The sequence below is a fragment of the Mesoplodon mirus genome (assembly GCF_964341445.2).
Source record: "Mesoplodon mirus genome assembly, chromosome: 8".
Lineage (NCBI taxonomy): Eukaryota > Metazoa > Chordata > Mammalia > Artiodactyla > Ziphiidae > Mesoplodon > Mesoplodon mirus.
The window spans coordinates 16,023,505-16,042,573 of NC_138984.1; the positions used below are offsets into that span (position 1 = coordinate 16,023,505).

The 19,069-nt window shown below is 42.4% G+C and overlaps 1 protein-coding gene across 1 annotated transcript in view; it reads right to left on the reverse strand.

The window, feature by feature from the left end:
• SGPP2 (sphingosine-1-phosphate phosphatase 2) overlaps nucleotides 1–18,779 on the reverse strand; it is a gene marked incomplete at both ends in the record, with an annotated part of 127,440 nt that extends 108,661 nt beyond the window's left edge. The window contains one exon of the mRNA XM_082631298.1: nucleotides 18,561–18,779. Coding sequence (XP_082487424.1) covers nucleotides 18,561–18,779 — 219 coding nt within the window. The remainder of the gene's footprint in view (nucleotides 1–18,560) is intronic.
• Between the last annotated feature and the right edge of the window lie 290 nt (nucleotides 18,780–19,069).

The window sequence follows — 19,069 nt, forward strand, 5'->3', positions numbered from 1 at the left end:
TCATGCCAAAGACTGAGTATATATTCCATAAATGGAAGGTTGGGTCAACAAAGAAAATCTCTTTTAACTCACCCTTTTATAAGGTTAAAGGAGATTAAAAAAAATCCCACATATGATCCTCTCATTATAGATACAGAAAAATAATTCAACACAATTTAGCCAAAATTCATGAGAACACTTCTTGGCAAACAAGCTCTAAGAGGGAGGGGAAAACTCCATCGAGTATAACACTCCATGGTGAAATGTTAAAACCATTCCCTTAAAATCAAGAACAAGACAAGAATGTGTATGTACTATCACAACTTCTGCTCAACATAATACTGGAGGTCCTTGTCCGTGCAGTAAGGCAGAAAAAAAAATAAACAAATGAAAGGTATAGGAATCAAAAAGGAAGAAATAAAATCCATTTTTGATTGTTTCCATAGCAAGCACAAAGAAATGAGAGACATTTTGTTGGAATTAATAAAAGTTTGGCAAGGTTGCCAAATCAATACACCAGATTCAATTGCATTCCAACACATCAGCAGAAAACCAATTTCAAAACATTGCCTTAATACTAACCAAAATATAAGGTATCTAGGAATAAATCTAGCAAAAGGGGTGCAAGATTTTATGGAGAAAGTTATAAAACTCTACTGAAAAATACAAAAACAGTTAAGTAAATGGAAAGATATAACATGTGTAGGGATAAGATGACTTTATGTCATAAAGATGTCACTTATTCCAAAATTAACCCATAGATTTAATACAACTCCAAATAAAATTATGTTAAAATTAATATCATCTACAAATTATTTTATATTTTTTAGGAAAGTGAAAAATATTACTTTAAAAAAACTATCGCTCATTTTTTTGAAATTAGTAATTATGTTTTATTTTAAAATAAAAATGGATAAATTCTTATATTATTCAGTTAAGAATGACATCGAACATTAGGCAGTGGTAGTTGTGATGCCCTCAATCGAATCCTACTTCAGGATCGCTTTACTTTAATCACCATCATTAGATTAAGAGGAACCAAGATCCAACACAAAACATGCCCAAGGTATTGCTATCAGGTAACTAACGAGCCTGCAAAACCACTTGCAATTGTTTGTATCTGCAACAATAAAAAGAGATCTTTCAAAATAGCTTGTAAAGAAACAACAGAAAATACTTGCCAAAAACTGAATGCAGGGTGGGGTGATAACACAAAACATCTACTTTTCTTAAGACTTTCCTGAGCTCTCTAATAATACATTTTTGGCCAGGAAAAGAAGAGATCTTTTTGAGGCCAAAATCTTTCATTGCATTAAGAAATTCCCAATAATGCAGAAGAACATTATGTATTTTAAGCTCTTGGCATTTCATGTGGTTGCTTGTACAGAGCAGGAAAAGGTGTCCTGTAATTTCACAGGGGGTCTTTATACAGACATGGAGGGAGCTATATTGTTACATTTAAGAAGGCTTCAGGGTACTTCATAGGATTTAATAAATATTCCCTAAGTTAAGAATTATGGGGCTTCCCTGGTGGCGCAGTGGTTGAGAGTCCGCCTGCTGATGCAGGGGACACGGGTTCGGGCCCGGTCCGTGAGGATACCACGTGCCGCGGAGCGGCTGGGCCCGTGAGCCATGGCCACTGAGTCTGTGCGTCTGGAGCCTGTGCTCTGCAGTGGGAGGGGCCACAGCAGTGAGAGGCCCGCGTACTGCAAAAGAAAACAAATAATAAATAAATAATACATTAAAAAAAAAAAAAGAATTATGACCAAAACAGCTGATATTTGGGATTTTGTTACAAAGATGTCAATGGTAATTTTTAAAAAATTCGTATATGGAACAATGTCAGTAATCTTAGTAGCTAATATTCCTCAAAAGTATAAAATATCCTCATAGGAGAATTTTTTCTATAAAATGACAATCCTTTAATTTTCTCTAAATATAAAACTACTACCTTCTATTGTAAACAAAACAAAACCATTCAGAAAATACAGAAAAGAATGAATAAGATAAAATTTTCAAATATCCAGAGACAACCACTGGTAAAATTTGGCTCATCACTCCAGATCCTTTAAAAAAAAATTGTTCAAATACGTGCTTATACAGTTTAAAAAATTCAGTCATGTTATAAATTTTTTATATTTGATTATTTTTGGTTGAACAATATATGATACATGTGTTTCCATGTCTAGAAATATATGGAATTTTAATAACTTTTGGGATATGATTTGGATATTGTGATTAAGTTTTCCCGTTGTAGAACATAGTTGAAAAAAGCTTTTATAATTAGATATTTGATAAACACTTCCTGGTGATGAAAGCTACATGTGGGGGCTTCCCTGGTGGCGCAGTGGTTGGGAGTCCGCCTGCCGATGCAGGGACACGGGTTCGTGCCCCGGTCCGGGAGGATCCCATGTGCCGCGGAGTGGCTGGACCCGTGGGCCATGGCCGCTGAGCCTGCGCGTCCGGAGCCTGTGCTCCGCAGCGGGAGAGGCCACAACAGTGAGAGGCCCGCGTACCATAAAAAAAAAAAAAAAAAAAGCTACATGTGGGAGAAAAACATAAATCTAACAAACAGGGGCAGGGAGGTCTACCACTTGAGGAGTGGATATTGTTGACCTTGAGACCAGGAAAAGTAGCCATTAAAATATGAGTTTGTGAGCGTCTATTCAGCTTCCCTTGCCATTGCCTTGGCCCCTGCCATTTGGAGTACAATTGAAATAAAGAGAAATCTCCTTTGCTTTTTATGTATATCAGAGACAATGCTCTCTTTTATCATTTTTAATTTGAAATTGGTCAGCTATCCTCAATGAAATTACAAACAGGCAAAGTAAACCTCAAAAAGCATATTTTATGCTAAATAATGTCCTCATTTAGCATGCCGCCGGGTAAAAAAAAGTGATACAGTAGAAATGGAGTGTTGATCTCAGGTGACTCTTTTAAGATGTCTCTTGGTTCAAGAAAGACAAGAATGTCAGACTCTAGGGATGCTAGGGCTGAATGCAGATGTTCTGCGATGGGTAAGGAGGGGGTTCAAGATTCTAAGCATCTCTGTAGACAGAGAAAAAGTGACAACTGAGGGGAGAGTGAAGACTTGATGTGTGAACTTGACCTACTTGCAACACCAATTTGAAGTGACAATGAAACAGAAAACAACAAAATATTTTTTAATGCAAAAATCCTGCAGTTGTAAAACAAGTGAGTCGAATGAAAGTTAAGGGCAAATGTGCTTTTTTTTGACCCTCAAACATCTCTCTGTGCTTTCCCTGGGCAGGTAGCTGAAGCCAGTGAGCAGGAGGTTTACAATCAACCCCGGCAGCTCTGGAAATCGACACGGCAGCATGGCCGGCTCAAGAGGGGCGTCAGAGGAAACTCTCCCTAGAGTTGCACTCTGCACGCTGGGTTTCCTGCAGTGCACAGGATGCCTGCAGTAAAAGCTGTGAGAACCAATTTTTATAAGGCAGTATTAATTTTATTTATTTATTTATTTGTTTGTTTGTTTGCAGTACGCGGGCCTCTCACTGTTGTGGCCTCTCCCGTTGCGGAGCACAGGCTCCGGACGCGCAGGCTCAGTGGCCATGGCTCACGGGCCCAGCTGCTCTGTGGCATGTGGGATCTTCCCAGATCGGGCCACGAACCCATGTCTCCTGCATTGGCAGGCGGACTCTCAACCACTGCGCCACCAGGGAAGCCTGGCAATATTGATTTTTAAACGTAGATTCACAAGGATCAGCAAAGGTAGTAAGACAGACACTGTATAGCCTTCACCCATTTCCTCCCAATGGTTACATCTCGCATAATTATACCTCACATAATTACTTATCAAAACCAGGAATCTGACACTGGTACAGTGTGTGTGTGTATAATGTTAGGACAACTTACCACGTGTAGACTCACTAGCGACTACTATCATCAAATTATAAAACTATTCCATCACCACGAAGATATTCCTTGTTACACCCTTTTATAGTCATGCCCCCATTTTTAATCCCTGGCAACCACTAATCTGTTTTCCATCTTTATAACTGTGTCATTTCAGGAATGTTAGATAAATGGAATTATACGGTATGTGATCTTTTCAGAGTGGCTTTTTCATTCAGCTTAATGCCCTTGGGATCCATCCAAGTTGTTGGGTGTATCAATCGTTCCTTCCTTTTTATTGCTGAATAGTGTTCCATGGTAGGGATGTACCACAGTTTACAGAGCCAATCGTCTACTGAGGGACATTTTGATTGTTTCCAGTTTGGGGCTTATTACAAATAAAGCTGCTGTGAACAATCATGTACGAGTTTTTGGGTGAAGAAGATCTCGTATCTCTGTGATAAATGCCCAGGATTGCAATTGTGGGTTGCATGGTAAATGTATGTTTAGTACTAACTTTTAAAGATCAAGTAAGTTTCTCTTTTCAAAAGTAACATTTTCTCATTATAGATTATTTATCTGGTGAGTCAACTGGGCTGAGGGTCGGGTGAGTCATGGGGAGAGGAGGGGAAGTATTGATCAGCAAATAAATCATTCTAAACCTAAGAGAGGATATTGTTTTTATGGGTTTCATTATGATACATGGGCTCCATAATCTATGCAAGTATACCTGTCTATACTGGGAAGTACTCAGGATGAGTGTGGGAAGTCCCATTTCTATCCCTGCAATGGTACCGAGGTAGTAAGCATGAAAATACCAGGGTTAGACCATTTATAACTCAACATGTTGGGAAATTTCAGATAAGGCCTTCAGGGTCAAAATTTCTGGACCATAAAATATGACTGTGGCTTCAGATGGGCTGAGATGGAGGCAAAATTAAAGGATCAATGGATGTTGGGCCCTCTCCAAAAGTAACGCTTATGCGGGAATATACTACTGAATAAATACTGGGTATATTCATTTCATTCCTTCTATTTGAGGATGTGTGTATTGTAATGACCATGCAGAAGGGGGAGACCCATGGCAGGCAGGACTCGGGGAGGACTCCAGAACTGTGTGCCACCCTCTGCAAATGCACAAGAGAACGAATTCATTTTTCTGTTTCACAGTCATCATGTCATAAAGTGAGGGTATCATCCTCTAAGCATATACTGCCTTCTTGGCTCAGGGTTGCTTGGGAATATATGCTTTCCTTAACACTTACAGAATCTCCAGCCCCTGCCTGAGGCTACTGAAGTATCACAAACATTTCACAGGCTGCAAATGATGGGGCTGACCTGGAAGGAGCAGGCAGGACAAGGGACCAGGCATGACGTATCTAAACCCACAGATGCCTTGAAGGGAGCTATCATGCTCCCTTATCATCCTTCTCTCCCTCAGGCTCCAAATATTTTCTCTTTACAAGGAAACACTAGAAATCCATTAGTTGTGAGCTTACGTTAACTGATGTACGATGGAAGATTTTGGTGCACAATGGATAAACTGAGAAGCCCATCAAAAGTCAGTGAGAAAAATATCCCCCATTAAAGTCACAGTGGAAAAGTCGGTACAGTGTATGACCAGACCATTCACGAAAATAATACAAGTATCTGCTAAACAAAAGAAAAACACTCATCCTCATTAGAGATCAAAGAAATACAAAATTAAAATAATGAGATGTTTTCATTTTGCTATTAATTTGGCAGATTATTTTTTTTAATGGATGACAAAATTAGAGGATGAAAATATACAGAGAAACAAGATATTTATAATGCCTCAGAATACCAGCCTATAAGATACATATTAATTACAAAGAGGAAAACATTTACCTGGAAGACACCACTTAAACACCTTTAAAGGTGTATAAAGTTAAAATTACTGGGAATGGAGCAAATCGACATTGTGTGTCTCCTGGTATGATGCACTAAGAAAGGTACAATATTTTTCTTGTGGTATTCCAGCTAAAAATACAGAACCTGAATATCATGAGAAAACATAGGACAAACCCAGACTGAGGAATATTATACAAAATAACTGGCCTGGACCCTTCAAGAGTCAAGGTCAAGAAAGGCAAAGAAAGACTGAAGAACTTCCAGGTTGGACTAAAGAGACAATACCAACTAAATGCAATGTATGGTTCTACATTAGATCCTAGAATGGCAAAAGGAGATTAGTAGATCAATTCATAAAAACTGAATAAGGCCCATAGATTACATACTGTTTCTACATTTTGATAATTATACCGTGGTTATATATGATGTTAACATTAGGAGAATATAGGTCAAGAGTACATAGGAATTTTTTGTACTATTTTTGCAAACTTTTTGAAGTTTTATTTCAAAATGAAAGTTAAAAATAAATATGTTTTAAAGAAAATACTTGATGCTGTCCTTTATTCATAAAAACCTAAGTGTCCATAAACAGTAGAACTGATAAATAAATTATATGTTTGTGCAGTGGATGCTGCAGGGCATGTAAAATGTACATCTATATGATTCATTTATGTGAAGTTCGAGAAGAGGTGAAACTATGCTATGGTGGCGGAGGGAAAACAGCAGTTACTGGGGGTTAGAGTGGTATTGACTGGCAGGTGCCTGAGGGAACTTTTTGAGTTTCTGGAACTGCACTCTGTCTTTATCTGGGCAATAGTTACGGGGATCTAGACATACAGTCAAATTTATCAGGTTGTACATTTAATATCTCTGCACTTATTATACTGAAGTTATAATAAAGAAAAAGAAAATGGACAACAAGAAGATAAAAAATGCTGACAATGGGCTAGCAGTCTTGGATTGCTGTTCAGAACAATAATTGAGATACATTTTCCAAAAAGCAATTTGGTAGTTAGTGTGAAGAGCTCTGAAATATGCTTCTCTTCCAGTTCTCAGGAAGCAATTAAATATTTAAACTCCAGTTGAAGTACAAAGATAAACAATGAAACAACTAAATACGTACTTTAGGAAATGCTTAAAAAAATTAAGTTACAATCGTATGATAAACTATAATACAACTATTAAATCATATAATTAAAGAATGTTTGGTTATGTGGGGAAATGCTCATGATATGAGTGACAAAAGTTGATCCCAGTATTATACGTGCGTAGGATGTTGATAACTTAAATATTCTATGTTTTCATAGAGATAAAAGGAAACAATACTCTAAAACTTTAATATTTTTCTCTGGGTTGCAAAATTATGACAGGATTTTGTTTTCTTCTTTATACTTTTCGGTGTCTTCCACTATTTCTAACATAAACATGCATTCTTTTAATAGTAGAAAAGCATAAAAATTAATTCCAAAGTATTGGACACCTTCCTAGTTGAAAAAAATCAATCAAAATTCAGAAAGGAGAAGAAAACCAACCAATTTCTAACAGAGGCTCCTTTAACTTGTCACACTTTTAACAAAATCTTTGATGTTCTATTTCCCGGCTACCTTTTAAGTCACCTATCAAGAGGGGATGATTTTTTTTTTAACTGCAAAAAAAAAAAAAAATTCACCTATGCCCTTTCCCCACCAATTAAGCCCTGGCCTCTCAGCTGCCAACATTTTACCCCCAGGAGCCCTCTTTTCACCATCATCAACTCTTCCTCCTACCCAGAGGAGTTCCTGCTTTGATGAGCTGTTTCCCATAAAATTCTATGAGAACAAAGTTTTTACCACTTGGAAAAATCAAAACGTACCCGGAGATGACAGAGGACATTTCTCCTGGAGGCATGATTACAAATACATGGCATTAACAAAAGCAAGTATGAACCCAGTGTTTTGTTTTGGATCGTTTGATTTTGTTTTATTAAACAAAGAGGTATAAAACTGCCATAGGCGTTTGGAGGACTAGGGGTAATATTTCAAAATAGTTTGAGGAAACCACTACTCCCCTTCCCAAGATTCCTAACCACGCCCTCAAGATCTCAGGTGGTTCACTCCTCTCCCTCCCATCCACCCTGGCCCATGCCTAAGGATTTTTTCTTTGTTTTCAAAACAGTTTGCTTAATTAGCCCACACTGTTTGAAGCAAGAGTGAGAGGAAAAAAATGTGAATCAGTCTTGACCGGATTTTTCAGTATCTCATTTTCTTAACATGCAGAAAGTATCTCACCAGGCAAGCAGAATTATAAAGACCAGTGGATGCCCCAATTTTAGCATTTCCATAGTTTTCTAACACAGATAGGAGCCTTCTAAATGTGTTGCTAGGAAACATTGACAGTATTTTCTCCCAGGAAAATTGTATGCCAAATAAAATGTAAGAAGAATGCCTTTGCTCGAGACATTAATTCTTATCAGGACAGCAGAGGATTTACTCATTAACTATAACCACAGAAGTGAAAGTGCCTTTAAAATTGGAAAGTTTCAACATCTTAATTATAAGAAAGGTAAAATTAGATTAGGCTTGCTGTCAACAGCCTTCCTAAAAAAAACATAGTTATCTAATAACATTTTAAAAGTTGACAGGTGTTTCACCATCATCAATTTTTAGCAATACCTGAACTCCCTTCATGGTGTCCAACAGAAGAAAGCAAACCAATAAAAAAGTTATTCATTAATCAAAACCTTCATCAGTTTCCTGGTAAAAAGGAAGGAGCTAACACTGAAAAAAACATTAAGCTAAAGGAAGACACAGCCAGTTAAAGTGGTCAGGGGTAAAATGACCCCAGTTCTGACAGGAGAGGGCAGGTGACCATATTTCTGCCAAGAAAGAAAATGTTGAGTTTAGCACACCTTTACATGCTTCATCCAACAGGGATTGTTAAGTACCTGTGGACAGGTTAATATGTTCCAGGCATACGTTAGACTGGGGATGCACAGGTGAGGAAGAGGACCCTGGTCCCTCACAGCCCCCCGCCCCCATTCCCAGCTTCACAAAAATGCTAGAACTAATGATTTAATTGCAATTATGTGCAAGTCTTCAGAGCACTAGAGACCAGCATGTTCTGGTTGCAAGTGGACAGCCACTCAGGTCCCCTCCAGTGAGAGGAGTTGTACAGTAATCCTCAGAAGTAAGGAAATACGCCGGCAGCCATACAGCCCGCCTGCAGCCATACAGCCAGTGTGAGCCTCACCCTGAGCCATTCTACCTCAAAGTCAGCAGTCCTCTAGCACCTCCCCCTTCAGAAGGGGAGTCTACCATTCAAGACTTGGTTTCTTTCTCCACTTGGAGTTTTTCCTGCTGCTTTTACCACCCACTGGTGCAGACTTTCTGCCCTCCTCTCTACTGTGGGCATCTGCCTTGCTACTGCTTTCTCTGTCTCAAGGCTTCTGTTTATGACCTGCTTTTTCTCTCTGAAGTCCATCACAACTCTACCATTTATGTCTCTAGGTCTGGGTCTTCCATTCAGAGTCCCTAAGGGAGCAATCTGATTGGTTCCGTTAGTCACTCCCCATTACGCAATATCCCAATTAGGTGAAGTTCCCATGCAGGGCCATTTCATAAGATGCTGACCAGCCTAAAGAGGCTGCTTTTGACTCAAGGGCTGACCCCTGATCCAATCGGCTTGTAGCCATATTGATGGGGTCCCCTGATTCAAAACATAGCAACCTACGTCTTAAGAAACCATTTGTGGTCTCTTTCCTCCTAAGGCATTTACAGGCACAGGAGACACTCATAGTATCACCAAGAACCCAAAACAGATACTAAGGCTTGATTTAACGTTAATCCCATATTTGCTGTTGTTTGAATATAACATCGCCATTTCTCAAATGCTTCAGCACCAGGTTCCTCAGTGCCCCACAGAGGCATTGCCATTCACTCCCACACTCTTTCCGATTAAGCACAGTGACACCCGAGAACCTTTCTCATCACCGTGCCTGCGTTGAAAATTCTGATTTGGCACATGGGATGAAATTGATTTGCCATCCCCCTGTCTATAGGATGAAGTCCAAATTCTGCAGGAAGCCCCACTAAGGCTTTAGCCTGAAACTCTGGCTCTAGCTCAACACTCTATCCAATATAACCTCACCAGTTTCCTTACACAACGTGTGCTGGATATTCTCCATTCATCCTTCCAGATCCAGTCTCCATGTTTCTCCAGGGAGGCCGACCTTCTCGGATTGCATCAGCCCAAGCTCCCTGGCTTCTGATTGAATTTGGATGAGGAGAGGCATTGGCAGGATATGAGAGGGCATACAGAGAAGGAGTTTAAGATATATTTTCTCCTCTCCTCCTGCCTGGCTGTGGCTCTTTCTCTACTAAAGGCCTCAGCTCCAGTCAGGGGCCTCTCTCTGACAGCTAAGCTCTCCTTGGGTCTGGGGTTACCAGAAGTTATCCTCTCCCCTTGCCTTTCTAGGCTGAAGTTGCCTGCTCCAGGATACTTCATCCTCCCATGCTGATTTTTTTCCAGCCCTGCCTACACCTTTGTAAATGATCCCACCCCCTTTTAAAAAATTTTAAATAGACTTTATTTTTTTAGAACAGTTTTCAATTTACAGAAAAACTTATTTTCTTCTATTTATTTATTTAATTATTTTTGGCCATGCTGCATGGCTTTTGGGATCTTAGTTCCCCCGACTGGGGATTGAACCTGTGCCCCTTGCAGTGGAAGTGAGGAGTCCTAACCACTGACTAACCTTGAGTCCTAACCCTGGACTGCCAGGGAATTCCCAATTTAGAGAAGAATTTAGAACATAGTATAGAGAGTTCCCATGTATTCCACATTCTTCCCATATACTCTGCATCCTGTTTCCTGATCTTCACTGGTTACAATACTAATGGGTTATTTTTAACGAAGGTCCATATTTTATCCAGACTTCCTTAGTTTTCACTGAATGTCCATTTTTTCTGTTCTAGGGTCCCATCCAGGACTCCACAGTTACACTTAGTAGTCATAGCTCCTTAGGTTCCTCTTGGCTGTGACAGTTTCTCAGACTTTCCTCATGATTGATGACCTTGACAGTGTTGAAGAGTACAGGTTTTTTGTAGAATGCCCCTCAAATGGGATTTGTCTGATTTCTTTCTCATGATTAGAATAAGGATTTGGGTTTGGGGGAAGAAGACCACAGAGGTGAAGTGACATTTTCAACATGTATCAAGAGTATATCGTTTCAATATAAACCAAGAACACATCTATCATCATGACTTATCACTGTTGACGTCAGCCTTGATCATCTGGCTGAGGAAGTGTCCATCAGGTTCCTACATTGTAAAATCACTCTTTTATTTCACCCCCCCTTTCCATATTGTACTCTTCAGAAGGAAGTCACTATGTGCAGCTCACGCTTAAGGAGAGGGAAGTCATGCTTCCTCTCTGTGAAGCAGAGTAGAGCCTATGTTATATTGTTTTTTCTTTTTTCTCTTTTTTTTTTTTGGTAAATTGAGGTAAAATATGCATAACATAAAATTTGCCACTTTAACCATTTTTAAGGGTTTCAATGACCCCTTATCAGTAGGCCATCTGTCTCCTGCTGGGACTCTTATTATGCCCAAGTTGAACTTGTCACTATTCATCAAAAATAATAATGTGTCTTTATGTTTTATTACATGAGATTTCCATGTAAAGTAAAGAGATTCTCACATTTTCATCTATTTGACTCGTTCTGCTCTTTAAGCCTTGACTCAAGATGTCATGGGTTCCCCTAGGGATCACCATTACCACTGCTCTTGTCTCCCTGATCACGTATTTCTCCTTCTGTACTCTAGCCCTGGCTGCAGTGCACCATTTTCTTGGTGGCTTTCCCAGGGCAGGAATGAAATCTTATTTATCTTTGTATCTTTAAGGCTGAGGACTGTCCCAGAAACACAGTAGCTGATCAATAAATGTTAGCTGGAAATAAAGGAAGCCAAGATGAGATAGAAGCAGAAGTGGCCTATTTTCTCCAAAGATTAAAGAGAATGTTAATACCTAAGGTTGGTGATGGTATAGGAAAACCTGCACTCCTAGTTACATATCCCTCCACCCTTTCTGCAGGACAAGTTGGTAATACCTAATAAAAGCCAAAATATATGCATATTTCTACCCAGCAATTACAAGTCTTGAAATTTAAATTAAGAAAGCAATCAAAGACAGACATCAGTCTTGGCAATGATTTTTGGATTTGACACCCAAAGTAGAGGCAGCGAAAGCAAAAATAAACAAGCTGGACTATATCAAACGAAAAGGCTTCTACACAGCAAAGGAAATTCATCAATAAAATGAAAAGGCAACCTAACTAAATGAGAGAAAATAATTGCAAATCATTTATCTGATGAGAGGTTAATTTCAAAAATATATTAAGAACTAATACAACTCAAGAGCAAAAAACCAAACAACCCAATTTAAAAATAGGCAGAGGAACTGAACAGACATTTTTCCAAAGAAGACATACAGAAGAAGAGCCAACAGGTACATTAAAAGGTGCTCAACACCATTCATCATCAGGAAAATGCAAGTCAAAGCCAGAATGAGATATCACCTCACATCTGTCAGAATGGCTATTATCAAAAAGACAAGAAATAACAAGCATTGGCGAGGATGTGGAGAAAAAGGAACCCTTGTGCACTGTTGATGGGAATGTAAATTGGTGCAGCCACTATGGAAAATATCATGGAGGTTCCTCAAAAAATTAAAAATAGGGCTTCCCTGGTGGCACAGTGGTTGAGAGTCTGCCTGCCGATGCAGGGGACACGGGTTTGTGCCCCAGTCCGGGAAGATCCCACATGCCGCCGAGTGGCTGGGCCCGTGAGCCATGGCCGCTGAGCCTGTGCGTCCGGAGCCTGTGCTCCGCAACAGGAGAGGTCACAATAGTGAGAGGCCCATGTACCGCAAAAAAAAAAAAAAAAAAATTAAAAATAGAACTACCATGTGACCCAGCAATTCCACTCCTGGGTACTTATCTATAGAAAATGAAAATATTAACTCGAAAAGATATATGCACCCCCATATTCATTGCAGCATTACTTACAACAGCTAAAACATGAAAGCAACCTATATATATATATATATATATATATATAATATTCCCTTGTGTATACACACATACACACGATGGAATATTATTAAGTCATAAAAAAGAAGGAAATCTTGTCATTTGTAACAACATGGATGGACCTTGAGGGCACTACGCTAAGTAAAATAAGTCAAACAGAGAAAGATAAATAATGGGGGCTTCCTTGGTGGCACAGTGGTTAAGAATCCGCCTGCCAGTGTAGGGGACATGTGTTCGATCCCTGGTCCGGGAAGATCCCACATGCCACGGGGCAACTAAGCCCATGCGCCACAACTACTGAGCCTGCGGTCTAGAGCCTGCGAGCCACAACTACTGAGCCCACGTGCCACAACTACTGAAGCCCACGCACCGCAATGAAGAGTGGCCCACACTCACTGCAACTAGAGAAAGCCCATGCGCAGCAATGAAGACCCAACGCAGCCAAAAATAAATTAATTAATTAAAAAAAGAAAGATAATGTATGATCTCACTTATATGTGGAATCTAAACAATAAAAACAACAACAAAACTTAACTCACAGATACAGAGAACAGATTGGTGGTTGCTGGAGGTAGGGGTGGGGGAGGGCAATGAGCAAAATGGGTGCAGACGGTCAAAAGGTACAAACATCCAGTTATAAGATAAATAAGTCATGGTGATGTAATGAACAGCATGATAACTATAGTTAACACTCTATTGTATATTTGAAAGTTGCCGAAAGAGTAGATCTTAAACTGGTCACAAGAAAAATAATTGTAACTATGTGTGGTGATGGATGGTACCTAGACTTATTGTGGTGATCATTTCACAATATATGCAAATATTGAATCATGTTATACACTTGAAGCTAATATAACATTACATGTCAATTATATCTCAATTTTTAAAAAAAGACTATCAAGTAATGTGGAAAGATACTTGTACAAAGATTTTTTTTGGGGGGGGGTACTATGCCACATGGCATATGGGATCTTACTTCCCCGACCAGGGATCAAACCCGTGTACTGCACTGCAAGCATGGAGTCTTACCCACTGGACCACCAGGGAAGTCCCCAAAGATGTTATTTTTAATGCAAAAACTGGAAAGAACCTAAAGGTCCATCAAGAGGCCAACTAAATTATAGTACATCCACGCTGTGTAGTAATGTATAGCCATTAAAAATCAGGTTGAGTTGGGCTTCCCTGGTGGCGCAGTGGTTGAGAGCCCGCCTGCCGATGCAGGGGACACGGGTTCGTGCCCCGGTCTGGGAAGATCCCACATGCCGCGGAGCGGCTGGGCCTGTGAGCCATGGCCGTTGAGCCTGCGCGTCCAGAGCCTGTGCTCCGCAACGGGAGAGGCCACAACAGCGCGAGGCCCACGTACCGCAAAAAAAAAAAAAAAAAAAAAAAAAAAAAAAAATCAGGTTGAGGGCCTCCCTGGTGGCGCAGTGGTTGAGAGTCCGCCTGCCGATGCAGGGGATACGGGTTCGTGCCCCGGTCTGGGAGGATCCCATATGCCGCAGAGCGGCTGGGCCCGTGAGCCACGGCCACTGGGCCTGCGCATCCGGAGCCTGTGCTCCGCAACGGGAGAGGCCACAACAGTGAGAGGCCCGCATACCGCAAAAAGAAAAAAAAAATCAGGTTGAACATTTACCGAGTGATTATCTTTGGGCAGTGGTATAATGGGCATGGATTTAACTTTTTCTTTGTATTTTTTCCAAGTTTTCTCATCTGAACGATATCTGCAACTAGAAAAAGAAAAAGATCAAATGTACCTTTTCAAAGTGGCTTATGTTGTCATTTCCTACCTGAGCATCCATCTAAAGATAATCAAAACTTGAAGATTGATCTGTTGGCCAGTTCAGATATAATCAAGCCAAAACATCAACAGCCACCATGACCTCTGCTTCCAGCCATCACCACCCTTGTCCTGAACACACTAAGGGTGGTGGGTCCCAAGGGAAGAGAATTCAGAGCTTCCCCCTTCTGTTTGCCAGCTTCTCTGGGGCCCCAATTCTGACCTGGATCCTGGACATTGGTTTTTTTGTTTGTTTTGTTTTTGAAGCCCCTCTAACTGACTATAATGTATAGCCACAGTTGGAAACCCATGGTTCTATTCTACTCTGCTCACTTTGCAGGTGGGACAACAGAGGCCCAGAGAAGTTCAGAATGATCCCAGGGCAGAGCCAGATCCTGGTCTTTTGATTCCTGGTCCTTTGCACTTAAGCAAACCGATAAAATCAAGGGTGGAGTTTTGTAGATGGACAGACTTGGAGCACCCCAAATGTTTCAAGAGGAAAACGGGGAGTGCAAAGACTTCTAAAAATAACCTAATTTTGATCCCTTCCCCAATCCAAGTTTAGAACTATGTCTGAGCAAATAGTTATCAAAAAGTATTTATTGAGCACAGCACAATTTCGAAAGATTAACCACGGTCTAACATAACAATGGGAAAGGCACTACAAAATCTAACTTAATGCAACTGTGTTGAGTGAGCGAAGATGATAGAAATCAAAATACCATTGTATTCAAGGTTGGCTTCACCCCAGAACAAATAAACATAATTCCGTCCAGGCCTTTGCCCTCCTAGCTGGGTCCTAGGACCCCTGTCTCTTTGTCCTGGTGCCTGCCAAGAACGTCCTCCTCTGGTTACCCTTGCAAACCAGTTACACTTTCAAACCAAAAGCAATAGTTTCTCTTTCCATCCAGTCTCTACCCTGTCCCCAACCAGTCCTAACACCTCATACCTTCCCAATGAGACAGACAGAATGAAGCCTCGGATTTTTTCCCTGGAAGGTGTGCACAGTAGAAAGAAGTTTAGACTTAAGTCACCGATCTGACTGTGTGATATCTGGAAAGCCCTCAACAAAGCATTCAACTCTTTAGGACGCAAACCTTTTCTGTCTGTGACATGCATGACTACTGGGAAATCTATGAGGGCCAGTCTGATTTATTCAATGACAGCTTTGTGCAAGCCCAGCCCGGACCTGGTTTGTAAATGTGTAGTTAATCTTGAAGCTAGTGGCGTGTTACAAGAATGTGTAAAGGAAGCCCTCACTTAATCATTTCCCTACTTGTCCCTGCTTTAAGCAGTACAAGAAATACAGAAAACATGGGAGGTGAAGAAGATTAGATTTGTTGCAATCGAAGAACTTAGATTGTTGAAGAAAACAACTTCACTATTGTTTGAAGTGTCTTAAATCAATACCCTGGTGCTGCCTGAATTCTAAGTTATGTGGAAAAATTTGATTTTCAATATTTACGCTTCACTTTTAAGAAATCCTCAATTTCTTATCTTGAATTTTTAGCTCCCTCTTTTTCACGATATAGTGAGTGAAGTGTGTTAGATAGAAAGGGGGAAACCCCTACCATTTGCCTCATTGAATGCCCAGGCTGTTCAAGCAGCAAGACACTTTTCTGCAAGAAAATCTGCTTGTTTTGCTTTTAAAGGGCAATTTTATATTGCCATCTGCACTCATCTGTTTACAAAATTCACTGAGCTCCCACATTCCAGGCCATGAGGAGAAAATACTAAGCAAGCTAGACAAGTTGCCTGCATTCTTAGAGCTTATCATTCACTGGAAGAGGCGGGCAATAATCAGATATCAGTACAAAGGTGTGCTTACACAATGCGATAACTGCTGTGAAGAAACACAGGAGCAAAGAGAACCTATAAAAGGAGGAGGGAGATTAGAAGGTGAGTGAAAGTGTCTCCTGAGGAATTGACCTTTGAAACTGAAGGATGAATGGGAGTTTATTTAGAGAAAGAAGGACAGGGAGCTCAGGCAGGCACAGGCCACAGGCCAGGCAAAGGCCAGAGGCCAAGGGGAAGAGTAGCTGTTGGAGAGAAGTTTTGTCAGCTGTCCCCTTAAGGTCTTATCAATTATACGGGGCAGGTATGCAATTGTTTTCTTTTGGCAACTCCACCTGTACTTGCAAAGTATTAACCTTCCCAAGTCACTTGACACCAACCCACCTTTAAAAACATTAACCCATTATTTATCAAGTGTTCTCTCATTTTTTTTCCCATCACATACCAATGTGGTGATTTCTTATCGTGAATTTTTAGCTCTCTTATACTTTTACATGATGGATAGTGAGTGCGGTCGTGTGTAGGATGGAAAGGGGGCGACCCTTCCGTTTGGTTCACTTCATGATCAGGGTCTTCAAGTGGCAAGATAACACCTCTCTACAAGAAAATCTGCTCATCTCGCTTTTAAAGGGCAAGATGGTCCTTTTCCAGAATTGAAAGTTACATGACTAAGGGTAATGTTTAAAACAGTTCGAGAAACACTAGGGGGAAAATGCGCTCTTCGTCAGCTTCCTGAATTAGGGAGACAGAGTGGACCCTTGAGGAAAGAGCAACAGAGAGCAGCCCATGCATCTGCCTGTGGGTATAAAATGTGTGTGCCCAGAAAATGCCAAGGATGGAGACTGGTTCTTATTCCTTCCCTCTACCCCATTTTAAAGACAAAGCAAGAGGAAAGGGGAAGGGGGAAGGGGGCTCTCAAACTCATCTAAAAGTTACTGGGTGTCATGGGGACAGAGAATGAACAACAAGAGATAAAAAAAAAAAATACTACTCAGGAAGATTTCTCTGGAGTGGAACCCACCCCTCAGCCTCTAAATAAATCCTACAGTTTAATGCCCATAATATTCCATTGCACATGGAAGCCAGGTTCTTCATAATTCCTCAGTTACTAGATCTAGAAATCTACACATAAAGGCCACCCTCCTGTCACCAAAACTTTTGGGAAGAAAAATACGCGGTTTCCTCCACCACCCCCGCAAAGAGTTGTAATTAATACACTGTTTCAGTTTTCATTTGCCACACTTCCTACCTCCCCTCCCCAGAAGGGCAGCTTCTGCGGCGGCCCAGGGCATCTCACAGCTGCAGGGAGCCCTCCCTCCCAGAGGGCAGCCCTGCGCCCCGGCAGACAGCAGCCCTGGCACGTTAGCATCTGCAGCCTGTCTGGTCCCTCCCCTCTGGAGTCCCTGTGCACTGCGACGACGCGCTGGCTTCCTAAAGCCGCAGTGGATTGTGTAACCACACTGCGAACGCCTAGAGGAGAGCGTGGTTAGCTTCACTCCTGACAGCATCTGTTAAAAGTCACTGGTGCCAGTTAATAAGAGACCCACCAGGCAGGAGGGACCCTAAGACTCTGGGGGAAGGAGAGAGCGAAGCGCTGTCTGGACAACATCACCGGAGGTAGGGGGTGGGCTTTATAAATCTCTCCAGCAGCAATACTTAAACCCGAAATTCGGTCCTTAGAGCTGGCGTTGCAGGACGGTGAAGAGCGCGCTGAGCACCCCTCCACGCCTTTAGTGCGGATCAAAGAAAGGGGGATGGGTGGAAACTCAGAATCCTGGGGGGAGTGGTCAGAATTTCTCCTCAGGGAAGCCTCTTGTGAAAATGCCAAGGACGTCTCCGCTCCTCTTTTCAATTATGTAACTCTTACACATTTGGGAGAATATGCATGAACATAAATTTAATTACTTATGAAAGTAGAAAGTCTCCAAATAGGCTGCATTTAAAGCTCTGGGGGCATCTGAAGTCTTACTAGACCTGGTTGCCACCTGGCAGCGTTAGAGGATGTCATCCTAGGGATTGGATTCCCACCCACCCCTCCCTGGTACCCACAGCGCGGGCAGCCGGGTCGCCGCTCGGGTATGGGGCCCTCTCGGCACGGCAAGATCGGCGCGCACGCACCGCCGCGTCGCGGAGTCGCCGGGACCAGCAAGTCCGCAGGCGGCGGGGCGAGCTGTCCCCTCCCCCCACCACTGCGAACACCTGGCCCGCGGTTACCTGCGGGACCGCGACTCTCCGCAGCCCATTGGCCGGCTCCCCGGCGCCCCTGCCTTTGGCTGAGGGGAGATGCCCGAACCCGGGCGCCCGCGCCGCGCCCTCCGCGGGGCCAGCACAGGGCTCGCCGGGGCCTTCATCCGGCGCGGGGAAGAGCCCGCAGCAGCGCTGGAAGCTGGCGACGAGCTGGGAATCCTGCAGGCTCCAGAGCAGCTCGGCCATGGTGATCCCGGGGCCGCCGCCGCCGCCACCCGGTGCCCCCCGCTCGCACTGTCCCTCCTGCCTTCGCCCTCGCCGGGCCGGGTGCTCGGGGTGGCGGGCGGGGCCCGGGGCGCCAGCCAACAGGTGCGCCGCTTGGGTCCTAGCGCCCGCCCCGCGCACGCGGACATCCAGGTGTTCGCCTTCACCTTGCGCCAGGCACGTCCGCCCTCCTTTCCTTCCTGGCGGGCCCGGGCGGGCTCGGGCGATCCCTGGCGTCCGGCCCGCTCGGAACTGGGCGAAAGGGTACAGGT